Source organism: Myotis nattereri, assembly GCF_964212035.1.
Source record: "Myotis nattereri genome assembly, chromosome: 5".
In the NCBI taxonomy this organism is placed as follows: domain Eukaryota; kingdom Metazoa; phylum Chordata; class Mammalia; order Chiroptera; family Vespertilionidae; genus Myotis; species Myotis nattereri.
The window spans coordinates 89,030,968-89,046,044 of record NC_138080.1 but is presented as its reverse complement, the minus strand read 5'-3'; the positions used below and the strand labels follow the sequence as shown (position 1 = coordinate 89,046,044).

The window sequence follows — 15,077 nt, the reverse complement described above, 5'->3', positions numbered from 1 at the left end:
GAAGAGAGGCCCCAAGACAAAAAGCCAGCACCCAGGCCATCGCTCCCTTTACTCCCACCACCAGGGGCCTCTGGACTCTCTTCTCTCACCTCCAGGATGGCCACCTCCTGCCGGTTGCGCAGGATCCTGAAGGCGAATGGGTGTCTGGGCCCAAAGCCCGGGGCCACCTCACAGCCCCCGAGGGCAATGGCATTCACGTGGGTCCGGAGGTCTGTGCGGTCCTTGTGGAAATACAGAGTGTTGCACTTCAGGCGGCACCAGCGTTCCTTCCAGCCGTGGTTCACCATCACGTTCAGGTAGCCTGGGAGGGGAGAGCGCAGTGTGACCTCCCGACAGCCCAGCCTTGCGGAAACCCAAGGTGGAGGGTGCCCCAGGGCCACAGCGCCTGGACAGCCCTTGTACTCTAGCTGGAAGAAGGCCTTCCGATCAGCTCTCTCCTGGCCTGTGATCTCGGGCATCCTCTTCCCTTTCTGAGTTTCAGTTTCCTGTCTGCGAAATGGGGACTGCTAATCATATCCGCACTTCTCCGCACAGCCTTTGGACCACCCCAAGCTTGATGAAAGGGCAGGGACTGCTATATACAATGAAGAAGAGACACAACTCTCTTTCTTGCCTTTCCTCTCCCTAAAATAATGGATCATGCTGACCCCTGGTGGCAGCATGTGGGAGTAAAAGCATCTAATCAAGATAAAGAATTATAAAATGAGGGCGGTACAGTCCTGTGACCCATGGGTTTAGAAATCCCTCTGCTTACAAAATATTTCTGTATAGCCAGGCGCCTTTATACTATTCTTCCAGGGTTAGAGTATTATTGTATATATAAAATATATGATTTTTCTATTGAATTCCAGCACATGGAACACTGCATTTAAATGAGCAGAATAATACGCTTTCCCTCTCAAACCACTTTTAACTCACATTGAATGCATTTATAATGAAAAGTACTTAAATATTTTTTATACACCTCGTATGTTATATGCTGGGAGATAAGATACTCTCCTCTCGTCATAGTCTGAGACCTAGAGACAGGTAATAACTGGAATTAAGGTCACAGAAATATGGGAGTCAGTTGGCTTTTCCTTCTGCTGAGTGTCAGGTCCTCATGGGAGAGTAGAGATGGGAGGACATGGAAAACCGATGGGGTGGGGGCTAGCTATCCAGTGGCAGGATTCTCTCCTCTGTCTTGGGGGCAAGGTGGATGAAGCCTGGAGGGTCTCTTGGCTTGGCCCCAGGGGCCCGGTCAACTGGGTCTGAATTCTCCAGTGAATGCCTAGTATGCCCAGTACCCACCACAGCACGGAACTGCCTCTTCGGTGGAGGACATCGGCAGGTCATCGGCCAGCGCCTTCCTCTTGGAGAAGCTGATGATGCGGGTGATCTTGCGGCCTGCAGCCCTGCTCATCGAACCCTTCAGCTCTGCCAGGCTGCTCTTCTTCCCTTTGCCTGTTGCTGCAGAGATGGGTCAGGGGAGGGGAGGGAGACCCATGTCCCTGGTCTACCCACCCCTCGCTTTCCCAGAGGCCTTGCCCACAGCTCCAGATGTGGGCAGGCCAGGTCACCTCACCCAGGTCTCCAGAGTGGTCAGGCCTGCTCTGCACTGCGTGCGTGTGGCAAGCCCCCTGCCCCTCCCGGCTCTGGCATCCCCCACAGGGCTCCTACCATGTTCGCAGGCCTCTCTGCGGCCAAGGGTGGAACAGTTATCGCTCATGCCCAGGCTGTCGGAGTCTGAGGTCTGCTTCTCTTGGGATAACCTCTGGAGAAGGACACAGACAGCCCCACATCAGAGGGCCCCTTGTTGGTTCAGTCTCCCCCAGACTCCAGCTCAGGAGGATTAGCTAACAAATATTAGTCAGCAACAATTATGTACTTGATGCCATACCAGGTATGGGGGTGGACCATGATGACTTCGAATAGTTGTATCTTTGAGATTCTCACAGTCTATTTGAGGAGCAAGGCAACTAATTATAACACATTGAGATACATGTCCTAGGAGTTTGGACCAGGTGACGAAGATCTGGGAAGATATTTAAGTGGGAGACTCATGTACTGGTAATGCAACCAGATTAGCAAGTTGGCTCCAGTGGCATCATGGGGGATGTGATAAGAGGGAGCAAGACTGGAAGCTGAAGAGCTACTTAAGAGAGTGTCATCCTGGGCAAGGTGAGACTGGGTAACAGGATGAACCAAGATGACAGTGAGGATGGAGAAAAATAGATGAATTGGCATTTTAAAAAGTCATGACAGGCCAATTAAGTGCCTACTGGGTACAGGCTCCCTATCTGAAAGTGTAACTCATCCAAGAGTGGTAGTAGAAATTAAATTAGGTAATACATGCAAAGCATTTAGAACAATGTCAGCCCCGCAGTCACATTCTATAACTGCTAGCCTATATTACATCATGCCAGACCCTTGTATGTGGGTCTTAAACCTTCCCCTAGGATTTGGGGCTGAGTCCCTTTATCACCCAGAGTGCTGGGCAGAGAGGAGACACTAGCACGTTTTTTCCAATGGTCCGACCAACCACTAAGTGAGTGCTTCACTCACGTCTCAATGGGGCACACTCTGACAGACAAATACGATTTTGTCATGGCTCCTCCATTCGAACATAACCACTCCTGTCCTGGCAGAGTTAGTCACTCCGTCCTCTGGCTTGTGCTGCACCTTGGATATAGGCATTCACTCATTGGTTAGAAATTTATCGAGTGCTTACTGTGGGGCCAGCTCTGTACTGGGCACTCCTGGCTTTTGTGACACCACTGTGGGTACCTGCTTCACCACCAGCCCAAGTGTCCCCCCCACGTCCCCCCGGGAAGAGCCTGTGCTGAGCCCCCACTGCGTGGCCCAGGGGAGACTCGTGGAGACAGCTGTACCTTGTCCAGGTCCAGTTTGCACAGGAGGACTGGGGACCTGGGCATGTCTGCCCCCTCGGCCCCTGTGGTGGGCTTGCTCACCTCTCGGATGACCTGTGGGGAGGGCACACAGCTGTGAGCAGGTGGGCAGGGATGCTGTGGAAGCAAAAGGAAGAATGGGGTCTGTGTGGCCAGGGCCACTGAGCAGAGAGGTTGGGACCACTGGACAGAAGAGACAGGTTGATGCGGCTTCCTGCCACATGTGTGGGCACATCAGGGTTTAAAGAAGCTTTCTCCTGTATCTGTCCCTCGAGTTGAAAAGGTATGGGGCTGGGAACCAAGAGGCTTGGCTTCTAGACCTTGCTCCATTGCTAATGAGTGTGTGGCCTTGAGAAAGCCACTTGTCTGGGCCCCAGTTTCCCCATCTGTTACATGGGTTATAACTTCATTACGTTGTCTGAGGACCAGCGAAATGACGGGTGTGAAGGGCCACGTGAACTGGGCTGCCCTGCACAAGGGTGAGAGACACTTCTGTTGACTGTGGTGGACATTTACAACAGCCTGGGGGGCAGCAGGGTTATTGCTTCTATTTCAAAGATATGGACACTCCAGGCGCCAAGGCATTTATTTGCCTCCTCATCCAAGGTCACACAGCATAAGCATCTAGATCATGTAACACAGGTCACCATTTGTGGTTTACAAAGTCAGGTGACTTTGCATGGAATAGCCCATTGTATCCCCGCAGCAGCCCTGTGGGGCAGGGACCACTGTGGTCTCTAAGTTACTGATTAGGATGATGAGGCGCCAAGAGGCGGAGCCATGGTTGCCTGCCCTTAACCTCTGGGCCAATAGCCTCCCAAACCGGATGTTAAGACAGGCCTCTGAACTCCCAGTCTAGGGCTTCTTTCTCTGACCCACCTGCCCCGTGAGGGCAAAGGCTCCACTAGCAGTCAGGTTCTCCCCTCCTTTCCTTCCTGAGACAAAGGCAGTAAAGAGAAACACTAAACATGGAGGGGGTGGGCGGGAGAGCTGGTTATCACAGGAAGGAAGGGAGAATGGGGAGGGAGGGGTTTGGTTTCTTTGTTCCAGCAGGAAGATCACAGTTGGAGAGAAAAAGGTGTCAGAGTGAACTGGAGGGAGGGTGCAGGGTTGGAGGGCCCCGTGAAAGGGACTGGGGGTGCCGCCTTCATCATCATGGCACAGTAATCACTGATAATTACTGAGCACGTATGCCTGGCAGATACTATGTCAGATGCTCTCTAGAATTCTTACAAGAACCATTAATCAGAGGAGGAAACAGAGGTGAAGTCATTTGCAGGTCACACAGCCACTTAGGCCTGGGACCACTCAGGTTTGTGTGTCACCCGAGGCCTCCCTCATCGTCTCTATGCCACCCTACCGATGGCCTTTGGTGTAGATTTCCCTGTTAGCTTCTAATCCTGGCCCCAACCACTTGGCTGTGTGGTCTTTGGCAAGTCACATAATTTCTCTGTGCTTCAGTTTCCTCATCTGTGAAATGGAAACAATAATAGTTCCATTGCAAAGAGTAAATGCGGTCATGTGTGTAAAGCTCTTAGGCACACAGTATGTGCCCAGGACATGCTAACTCTAATGGTTCTGTGCAGCTGCAAGATGCAGAAGCTGGGCCACAGTGGACGTTTCAAGGATCCACATTTCACCTAAGACAAGATGGAGTTTTCCTTTTTTAAAAGAAAAAAAGGATTAGCTTATCTAGTGGTCAAATCAGCTTCCTTCGTAGATATTAAGCTCCCCATTCCAGGAGGTGCATCAGTGCAGGCTGGACAAGCCCTCAGTAGGGACGTGAGGGTGGTGATTCAGATGATGAGAAGAAACACAGGCCTCCAGCCTGAGGTCTGCCTCCTGGAGATGCCCGAGGCCCATTTCCACACAGAAGCCCTAGCCATGCACAGGCATCGGCCCCCTCCCTGGAGCAAAGCCTGCTCTTCCAGGGGGCAGGGGCCCACACCACTGAGAGCTGGTCCTGGGAAAGAGAGGGAGGAAGGGAGGGCAGGGAGGGCAGGTGGAAGGGGGGCACAGCTCCCTGTACCTTCAGCCACTCCTCGGCCTGCTCCCGGCTCTGCAGCGCTAGCACCAAGATCTCCGTAGCCCCCTGGGAGAAGCGCAGCTCATGCCTCTTGTGCCGGCTGTCCTTGGGCACGTAGATGACATTGCAGGCATCCAGTGCCAGCCTCAGATGTGGCTGCCGGTCCTTCGAGCTTTTATAACACTGGACAGGGAGAGAAGAGGTCGGGGTCTCCTGGAGTGGAGGGTAGAGGAGGGAGACACCCTTGCACAAAGGGGAGCTCTACCTGCCCCACAGATATCTCCCCTCCCCACCCAGCCCAACTGTGGGTGCTACGTGAAGACAGGGGCTGGGGCTGTTCACCCCCGAGAAGAGAGGGGGTATCTTTGGGCAATCTTCAGATATCAAGGGCTACCGAAGGGCCTGGGGGGCACAACTACTTATTAGGAAGAGATGAATTTTAGCACAATACTAGGAAGACCGTTCTAGTCTAAAGAACTTCTCTAAAGAGAAGGAACAGGCTGGCTGGGGAGGAAGTTAGCTCCTTGCTACTAATGGGCTACATGGTAGGAATGTGGGGGAGGGAATTCTAGCAGAGATAGAGGGTTGGGTTTGGGAAGTCAATAGTTTATCAATAATGATGGTCACTTCCCAGTTCTTATTATGAGGCCAGCATAACCTTGATAGCAGAACCTGGCAATGACATTACAAAAAAGGAAATTTATAGGCTAATCTCTCTCAAAGCAGTTGCAAAATATTAGCAAAGAGAATCCAGACATGTCTAGAAAGCATACTGGGTCAAGACCAAGTAGGGTTTATTCTAGGAACGCAGGAGTGGTTAACATTAAAAACCGAACCATATCATTCATCATACTAACAGGGAAAAGGAGATCCACCACTTATCTCAATAGAAGCAGAAAATGTGTTTCACCAAATTCTGCACCTTTTTATAACTCAACTCCTATACGAGGACTAGGAGGGAACTTCCTTCATGTGATAATAAGGAACATCTACAAACAACCCACAGCAAAGAGCCCTGATGGTGAATTACTGAAACTTTCCCTTTGACGTGTGGACTGAGACAAGGACACCCTCTCACCACTTCTTTTCACATTGTGCTAGAAGGCCTAGCTAGTGCAGTAAGTCAAGACAAATAGAGGGCATGCGGGGAGGAAAGAGTAAGTCGTGACTCTGGACTGATTCTGGACTGGGATTAGCTTTTCACTGCTCCTGGGTGAAAAAAGGTCATGTTCAGATGAATGTATGTTAGGCAAGGTTTGTCAACAGACTTGGGTAGAAAGCTATTTTTTTTTTCTGAAGTTATGTCTGTCCAATCTTATACTTTGGACTTAAGGGCACATTTTCTGTTATGACATAATAGGGATGAGAGATGGCAAACTAAAAAAAAAACTAAGCAAGTGCTGCATGGATTCAGTTTTGGAAAAAAATGATGTATGAAAATGAGGGTGGAAATATGTATATTGAAACTTAGGCCCAGCTGGTGTGGCTCAGTGGTTGAGCATCGATCTGTGAGCCAGGAGGTCACAGTTTGATTCCCGGTCAGGGCACATGCCCGGGTTGTAAGCTTGATCCCCAGTGTAGGGTGTGCAGGAGGCAGCCGATCGATGATTCTCTCTCATCATTGATATTTCTATCCCTCTCTCCATCTCCCTTCCTCTCTGAAATCAATAAAAATATATTAAAAAAACCCCACAACTTAACAGGCTTGCCCTCTTTGGGACATGTCCACTCAAATCTTCTTTTTCAGTGAATTTTCTTTCTCCTAAACTCTAAGGGTTCCCATGAGACTTGCAACCAGGGGAGCAATGGGCAGCTTGTCCTGGGGAACCCCCCTGAACCTGTCTCCAAGGCCCCCTTTTCTCTGACTCCGCAGTGAGCCAACAGCAGCCCCACCTGGGCTCCCTTCCTTCCCCTAACGTTTCTGGAGAGCGAAAGCAGCTTCTTCTATCCTAGGCCTTCCTTGTTTCACTGTCCCAGCTTTAATAAATGTACTCTAAAATAAAATAAAAATCCCCAAAATTTAATAGTGGCTCTTGGTCAATGGGATTATAGATGGTGTTTTTAAAAATCATTTTCCACATTGTTTTGCTCTAGCTTTATAAACACTTTACTTGCATAATGAAAACATTGTTTTAAAGTGATAAAAAAAGTTTGTCTTTGGCAAAACCAACTCTTGGTAAAGTCTATGTCAGGTCTTCTAGTTGTGTGTGTGTGTGTGTGTGTGTGTGTGTGTGTGTGTGTGTGGCTGTGTTTTAAATTCTACTCCAGTGGCAGAGCACTGATCTTTAAAGCACCAGGCCTTGAGCCTCTGTGCACAAAGCAAGCCCAGGGTAACTGAGGCAGACATGCCCGCACACACACAGATACACACGCGTGCAGAAGTCCACGAGAGGCCGAGAGGAACACACCCGTGCCCACTCACCAGGAGCTGGTCCTCCTTGATGACAGTCAGCTGCTTGGCCCACTGCCCAAAGCGCTTCTTCCGCAGCAGGAAGGCACATATCCTGCAGTCCCTCACCAGGTGCATGGAGGCCTCCTCGGAGGGCCACTGGTGCGTGGGCTGCAGCCCCTTCCCGTCCTCCTCCTCCTCATCGTAGGACTCGTAGGAGCTGCTCATTGCGTCAGAGTCGTTGTCTGCAGGCGCCATGGGAAAGGACCTGCCACTGTGCCATCAGCTGGGTGGCACCTCCCTACCCCTTCGAAGGCATCCCCGCTCTGGGCCCCAGGACCACGAAGGGGTGGGTGTGAGGCGTGGTTCTGGTAATGGCTAAACACCGCATGGGCGCTGTGCTTTACCTTTGCCACGAGCTTTGTGGCCTTGCCAACTTTACTTCTCAGAGCTTCAGTTTCCTCATCAGTAAAACCGTCACAGTGAACAACAGTATCATAGTGTCTGCCCGTTTGGGCTGTTGTAAGAGTCAGTGAATGTGGAGTGTTTGGCTAAGTGCCTGGCAGTGAGTGAGTGCTCAGTAAACATCAGCGACTGTCACTACCCCATCATCTTTGCATCCACTGTCTCAAGTCACTCTCTTGACACTCCAGCAAATCCCCATTTTATACATAACGAAACTGGAGGCTCAAAGAGAATGAATGACTTGTCTAAGGTCGGTCACCAAGAGTCAGGGCAACGGCTCCATCAGGGGCTCCTGACTCCTGTGCTGGTGATCTTTCCCCTGAATCCCAAGGTCATTGAGGACAAGGGCTTTGGGGCCTCCATGGGGACACTAATGGGGTCAGGAGGTTGGGCACATGCATGCCAAGGGTCAGGTCAAGGGGACAGAACCCTACTGAAGGCCTGCCTCATACTTACAGGAGCTCTTCATTTCTCCGTTCATCCTGGTCGAGGGGTAGCTGCTGTCTGCGTCCTCGTAGTAGCCATCCACAATGGAGTGGGCTGGGCTGCAGCCATCTGTGGGGTTGGCAGAAGGAGCCGCACTTTGGAAAAATGCAGGCAGACTCCAGGGGCCAGGGCTGGGGAAGACCCTGGATACCATTGCCCACTCAGGGGAGAGAGCGGCCCTCTGTGCAGCCCTCCCGGCCAGGGTGTGGCCTCCTCAATGTGTCTCATCTACTGCAGCTCCCCACATGCCCTCTATGCTCCTGTCACCAGGAACTGTCCTGGTGGGCCTTGTCACACCTCCAGGCCTCGTTCATGCTACTCCTGTGCTCTGTCATTTTCTCTCGGAGAACTCCTACTCACCCTTCAAGACCCAGCGACGTTCTTCTCTCTGACCTTCGCAGGCAGAGCGTGTGGACGTGAGTCTTGGTCCCTGTACTACACAGAGTGGTATCCCAGCCCCCTTCCTGTGCCGCCTTTGCCGAATTCTCTGCCACCTCAGCCCTTCTGCTCACTTCCTGATACATCCCCCTCTTTGTATCAAAGCAATTCTCCTTCTAAGCCTCTGTGACTACAAAGGAGGAAATGGACTAGAGGAGGTAATACTAATGCATGTCAGAGTGAATACAGCAGCTGCCTGTGCTGGACTTTCACAGCACAATCCCACTCAGGGGTGCAGCACAGTACAGGGGTGGGGTTATTTCACAGTTTGTTCTATTCAAAATTACCAGGTGTCTTTTTAAATTGCCGATCCTTGGGTTGTATCCCCAGAACTTCGGATTCACTGGTGTGGACGGGGCTGAGGACTCTGCACTTTAAAATCCCCCAACTATTTAATAGGACATTTTAAAACATATGTAAAAATAGAAACTATATCGAACTCCAAGGAGTTGGATTTGAAAAAAAAAAAGGTTATTTTGATGTAGACCGTCTCTGGAGCACACTCGGAAGTTCAGTGGGTTAAGGGCATATGTGTTGGGATTGATCAGATTTCAGTTTAAATCTGCCTCCATCATTTGCTGAGTGACCTTGGAAAGAAAACGGTTTTATCTGCGTTTCACCTTCTTCATCTTAAAGTGACAAGCACAGTTTCCCCCACGGATTAGCGATATCAGGCATATAAACTCTCAGCACAGTGCATGGCACATTATTCTTATGGTCTCCTCCAGTTCCCAGAGTGCAAGGATGTAGGAATCAGCCCCATTTTACAGACGAGGAAACTGAGCTGCACACATTTTGCTAGTGACAGAGCCTGGATGAGACCAAGGCTGCCAGCTTAGGGGACAGCGGCACATCCCCTCTTCAGAAAGCCTTCCTTCACCCAGTCCAGCTCGCTCTCGCACCGCACTGTTCTTCCGAGCACTGCTCTGGGCTCCCAGGCCCTGCTGTCCATCTGTTTCCGGAGGATGGCCGTGCTGAGTTCTCAGCGACTGGGACAGCCACTTCTGTCTCCCAAGTGTGGCCCAGAGCCTGCCTTTCCCAGCAGGCACTCCGAGGCCTCACGTGCTGGTGGCATGCCCTGTGAGGTGGACTGGGAGGGTCAGGACCAGGGGTGTGGGGGTGGGGGAGGAAGAGGTGTGAGGGAGAAGAGCAAGGGACAGCCTGGCCAAAGTGCTCAGACACCTGGGGCTGGATACTGTGTGAAAGGAAGGATACTCCCTGATGGGCTTGGCACTGTTTCCCTGGACAAGCTCCCTGGCCCTTCCTGAGGCCCTCCCTTCCCTACTGCCCCAGGATGCCTGCTGCTTCCAGAGGCGGCTTCTCCGTGCCAGCTGAGAGGGGGGTGAGCTCTGTGGGGAGGTGGAGGAGCCTCATCTGAGGGGCTCGACCTGGGATCAGGGCACAGAGCACTTCATTCCCCTCCCCCACCCCCACCCCCCTTTTCCAGTGGAGTAAATAAAAGTCACCTGCTCCACAGACAAACAGCTGCTAACAGTGACAGTAGACCCCACGGCTATGAAGGCTGGAGAAAGCCACTGATCACCTGTCCAACCTCACTGTTTCACTTTGTTTGAACTAGTTAGCAATCATAAAAATACTATGCCACAGTGGCCCAAAGCGGAAACAACCCAAATGTCCATCTGATGGATGAATAAACAAAATGTGGAATATTATTTGGCCAGAAAAAGGAAGATATATGCAATGCCATGGATGGACCTTGAAAACTTATGCTAAGTGAAATAAGTGAGAATCGAAAGGCCACACATTGTATGATTCTATTATATGAAGTATCCAGAAAAGGCAAATCCATAGAGAAAGCAGATTGGTGATTGGCAGGGGCTTGGGGGAGGGGAGGGGAATAGGGAGTGATTGCTTAATGGGTATGGCGTTTCCTTCTGCAGTGATGATGGCTGCACAGCACTGTGATAGTGGTGATGGCTGCACAACACTGTGAATGTATTAAATGCCATTGATTGGATACTTTAAAGTGGTTGAAATGGTCAATTTCCTGTTATGTGTGTTTTACTACAATAAAAAATATATATGCCCATGGTGAAAAGCATAATCAGTACAAAAGAATTTGAGTGGGAATATATATTCCCTTCACCCAGTTTTCTATTCATTTCCCACGGGAAAACACTGTTGAGTCTCTTGCATATCCTAGAAAAATTGTTAAAATGAATGCATGTGCATATATACTGTTAAAAATAAGTGGAATCATGTCATATTCAGTATTATGTGTTTGATTTTTTTCAGTGAATGTATCTTGGAATTCTTTTCTGTCAGCACAGGAGACCTATTTTATTTACTTAAAAAAAAATCCTCACCTGAGGATATTGTTCCCGTGATTTCCAGAGAGAATGGGAGGGAGGATGGGGGAGAGAGAGAGAGAAACATTGATGTAAGAGAGACACATCAATTGATTGCCTCCTACACATGCCCTGACCTGGGCCAAGGATTGAGCCTGCAACCCTTTGGTCCTTGGGCCAACGCTCTAACTACTGAGCCAAATCAGTTAGGGCTATTTACTTTTTTTGTGGTTGGAAAATATTCCAGCACACAAACATTTTCATATACATGTTCAAATACTATACTATGCTGGGTCATCCAAAAACCATCATGTTCTTTCTTTCTTTCTTTCTTTCTTTCTTTCTTTCTTTCTTTCTTTCTTTCTTTCTTTCTTTCTTTTCTCTCTCTCTCTCTCTCTCTCTCTCTCTCTCTCTCTCTCTCTTTCTTTCTTTCTTCTTTCTTTCTCCCTTCCTTCCTTCCTTCCTTCTTTCTTTCTTTCTTTCTTTCTTTCTTTCTTTCTTTCTTTCTTTCTTTCAGGTGTAGAGGATTTTATTTCAGTGTACATCATAGTACATTGTGGCACTCCACCTAAATTGCTGTTCCTTTCCATCATTTCTTAGCACTTGAGATGAAAGCCCCTTCTAGGCCTCACTATGACTTTTCTTAATCTATGACTTGACAGCACAAAAGCAATTACAATGACATCCTATGACAGTCCTTTCCCTGAATTCCATCTCACCAACCTACTATCCATGTCAGGCTATTGTTCTCCCAAGTTACCAGGAGAACCAGATGTGATCTTGGCAACTGAACATCATGTACTTTCTTGTATGGATTGCTAAGTCCCCACACCCAAGCCAGTGACTTATCTGATCCTCAAAGGAACAGCCACCTGTTGTAACACTGGAGGAGACCGATTGAGAACAAGTCAAAACCAGACACTCTCCTTTTGTGGTCAACTTAAGAGATTTTTTAGTTTTTAAATATATTTTTATTGATTTTAGAGAGGAAGGGAGAGGGAGAGAGAGATGGAAACATCAATGATAAGAGGGAATCATTGATTGGCTGCCCCCTGCATGCTCTACACTGGGGATCAAGCCCGAAACCTGGGCATGTGCCCTGACTGGGAATCGAACCGTGACCTCCTGGTTCATAGGTCAATGCTCAACCACTGAGCTATGCTGGCCAGGCTAAGAGATTTTTCAAAGATAATTTGTACTAGTGCCCTCTAAATTATTTTATTGTGCTCACCTACCGGTAAAAATATAATCATGAACTATAATTATATTTATGTATAAATTACACATGCATAAATAATTATTATGTATGTCTATATTATATATATATACATAATTATATTTAAACTAATTAGAAGCTTCATGCTATTATTAGCTAATCTATAATAATAAAAGCATAATGTGCTTATGACCTTCCAGACAAAGCCAGGGCTGTGAGGGCCAAGCCCCTTGCACGAATTTCGTGCATTGGGCCTCTAGTAAATTCTATAAAACATTCACATAGGAATTTTTAAAAGAGCTATTGATCTAAATGTAAATGATACTTCTGATACTTCTCCCACAAAATCTCATAAATCCCCTGGGTGCCCACACTCTCCGCTGAAGACCTCTGATTTTGACCATGTGCTTTTTTATCATATGCTTTGACTTCATAACCTACATAACCTAATCCGCCTGTAAGCTGTGGTTCTGCTGAAACATGCCCTAGTTCACCAGTCCACTGAGGAGGAGCACTGAGGTTAGCACTCTTCAGGGTGAGGCAGAGGTTGTAGTGGTCGTCTGTGCACCTCCACCCTAGTGCATTTACATGCATGTATCTACCCCTCTTTCTTATTTTAAGGGTAAGGGAACAGAGGCCCGTAGAGAGGAAGGGGATTGCCTTAAGGCCATACAGAACTGGGACTAGAGCCCAAACTCCTGACCCCTGGGTCCACACCCACTGATGTACCCAGGACGTTATTAAAGAGGCCATGTGCTCAGGCAGCTACTCCTCAGGGGGTGGGCATGGCTGGCGGGTGCCAGGCTTGGAGCTTCAGGAGAGGAGCCTCCTACTCTCCTTGCCCTCTACTCCCAAGGGGACCAGAACTTACTGTGAGAGCTGATGAACTCAGGGGACTTGCCTGGCCCCAGGGGAAGGGCCTCCTCATAGTAGTCCTCAGGCGGAGGCCTGTTTGGGAGCGGTGGCGGCAGGTCTGCTGCCTGGAGGGAGAAGGAGGAGGTATGTGAAGGCCAGGAGAGCAGAGGGGAGCAGCAGAATGACAGGAAGGAGGCTGGGAGAGGGAGGCAGGCGCTCCTGTAAGGCAAGATCTGACTGAGTAGCTATATATAATATCTGATAGACTTGCAGAAGGGCAAAGCTGGGAAACCTTAAGAGTGTTCGGTTGGTCCTGTGTTTTTATCCAAGTTATTTAAGCAGCAGGGCTTCTGTAATGTCTGAAAGTTTTGTGGACTGTCACATAGAAGGAGTTACACGCTTGAGTGAGCACATGCAGAATTACCAAAAGCTACTGTGAGTTCTGCAGTGCCCTATAAGCACCTCTTCACACACACGAGGAGCCGCGGGGCAAGTAAATGTGAGATGCCATTTAGTGAGGCAGTGTCGCCTCGTGGCCAAGAGTGTAGGCTCTGGGTGCCAGGGAACCCTGGCTTTACAGCCACACTCTGTGACTTCCTAGTTGTGGGACATCAGCATGTCACTTACTCTCTCTGAGCCTCAGTTTCCTTTCCTGTAAAATGCGGAGAACCTCTCTCCGTTGCTGTGCGCATGTAAAGGACATAGTAGGTTGTCAACAGTTGGAACGGCTGATGCTGCTGATAGTGAGTTATGCAGTTGAGACACAATGCTTGATGTGATTATGGGTCCCTTGACCTAACCCTCTGGCCCCAAGGCTGGGAACCCGAGATATGATCCAAACCTTCATTTTGTAGGTGAAAAGCTCAGGCTCAGAGGCCACACAGCAGGAGGGAAGAGGGTAAAGGCCACGCAGTTTCTGGCCCAGAGCTTTCCCTATCACTCCATCTGTGTTACTGCAAGCACAAGTCATGACAGACCCTTTGGGCCATCCTTTGGGCCTAAAGGGACATTATCCCTGCTCAGCAGGGGCACAGTAAGCATGCGTCAGTTTCTGCGCTTAACTACCACACGGAAGAGAGAACAGGGCCCTGCACATCCAGGAGCGTCCCCAGCATCAGGGGGGCCGCTTCCCTTGCCCCCCTCCAGAGGAGCAAAGGGCCTGAGGGTGTGGGAAGCCAGCCCATGACTCACATGTTTCAGAGACGGGCTCTTGGCTGGCTCAGGGCTGGCTCCTTTGCCGGGCTCCCCATCGTCCTCCGGCATATCCCGAAGTTCACTCAGGTCACAGTCTATGAAGCGTCAGGCCGTTGGGCAGAGAAAGCCGAGGATGAGCAAGGCAGAGCAGGAAGAGGGCTGGATTTGGGGTCAGAAGGCCTCCAATACCAACTCCATTAGTAACCCTAACGACTGATGACTTCATCGCTCTGAGACTCGGTCTTCTCATCTGTAAACCGGCCTTGTCTATCTCTCAGGGTTATGGAGAAGATGGCATGAGATAACGTTTGGTACAGTGCTGTGCAAATTTGTCAGGGTTATGTCATGAAAGCAATGTCTTCCCTAAGTCTGTCAGCCCCTAACACTCTCTCACTTGACCCATAGCTTTCTCCCTGTGTTGAGCCTCCTCTTGAGGTAAAACACTCATTACACACACACACACACACACACACACACACACACACGCGGCACCAGCCCAGCGTGGCTGTTCCCAGGCCCATGGTGCCATTGCACTGTTCACCCCAGGGTCCCAGCGGTCACTGCTCATGAATGCGAGGTAGCAGGCAGGACAAAGCCCCATGTGCCAGGCCTTCCTTGCCTGCACGTTCATCCTTTCCTGTCCTCAAAATTTGGGGGTGATTTCCTATTACCGTACATCGACTAGACTTTCAGATGTGGCAGGGCCCAGAGAGGCTCGGGGACTTGCCTAAAGTGACCATTGTTGTCATGTTGGAGCCAGGCCCAGGTGCAGGTATCTCCCGGCCCAGTCAGGGGCCCTTCCAGAGACTGG

The 15,077-nt window shown here is 49.7% G+C and overlaps 1 protein-coding gene across 1 annotated transcript in view; it reads right to left on the bottom strand.

Annotated features, from left to right (window-relative positions):
- The window catches only part of AFAP1L1 (actin filament associated protein 1 like 1), a 58,823-nt gene that overhangs the window by 15,864 nt on the left and 27,882 nt on the right, over positions 1-15,077 (bottom strand). The window contains exons 4-12 of the mRNA XM_081092128.1: positions 14,264-14,361; positions 13,089-13,197; positions 8,225-8,323; positions 7,337-7,548; positions 4,918-5,097; positions 2,871-2,963; positions 1,660-1,753; positions 1,291-1,449; positions 90-301 (exon numbers count right to left, since the gene is read on the bottom strand). Of these exons, the coding sequence (XP_080948254.1) occupies positions 90-301; positions 1,291-1,449; positions 1,660-1,753; positions 2,871-2,963; positions 4,918-5,097; positions 7,337-7,548; positions 8,225-8,323; positions 13,089-13,197; positions 14,264-14,361 (1,256 nt within the window). The remainder of the gene's footprint in view (positions 1-89; positions 302-1,290; positions 1,450-1,659; positions 1,754-2,870; positions 2,964-4,917; positions 5,098-7,336; positions 7,549-8,224; positions 8,324-13,088; positions 13,198-14,263; positions 14,362-15,077) is intronic.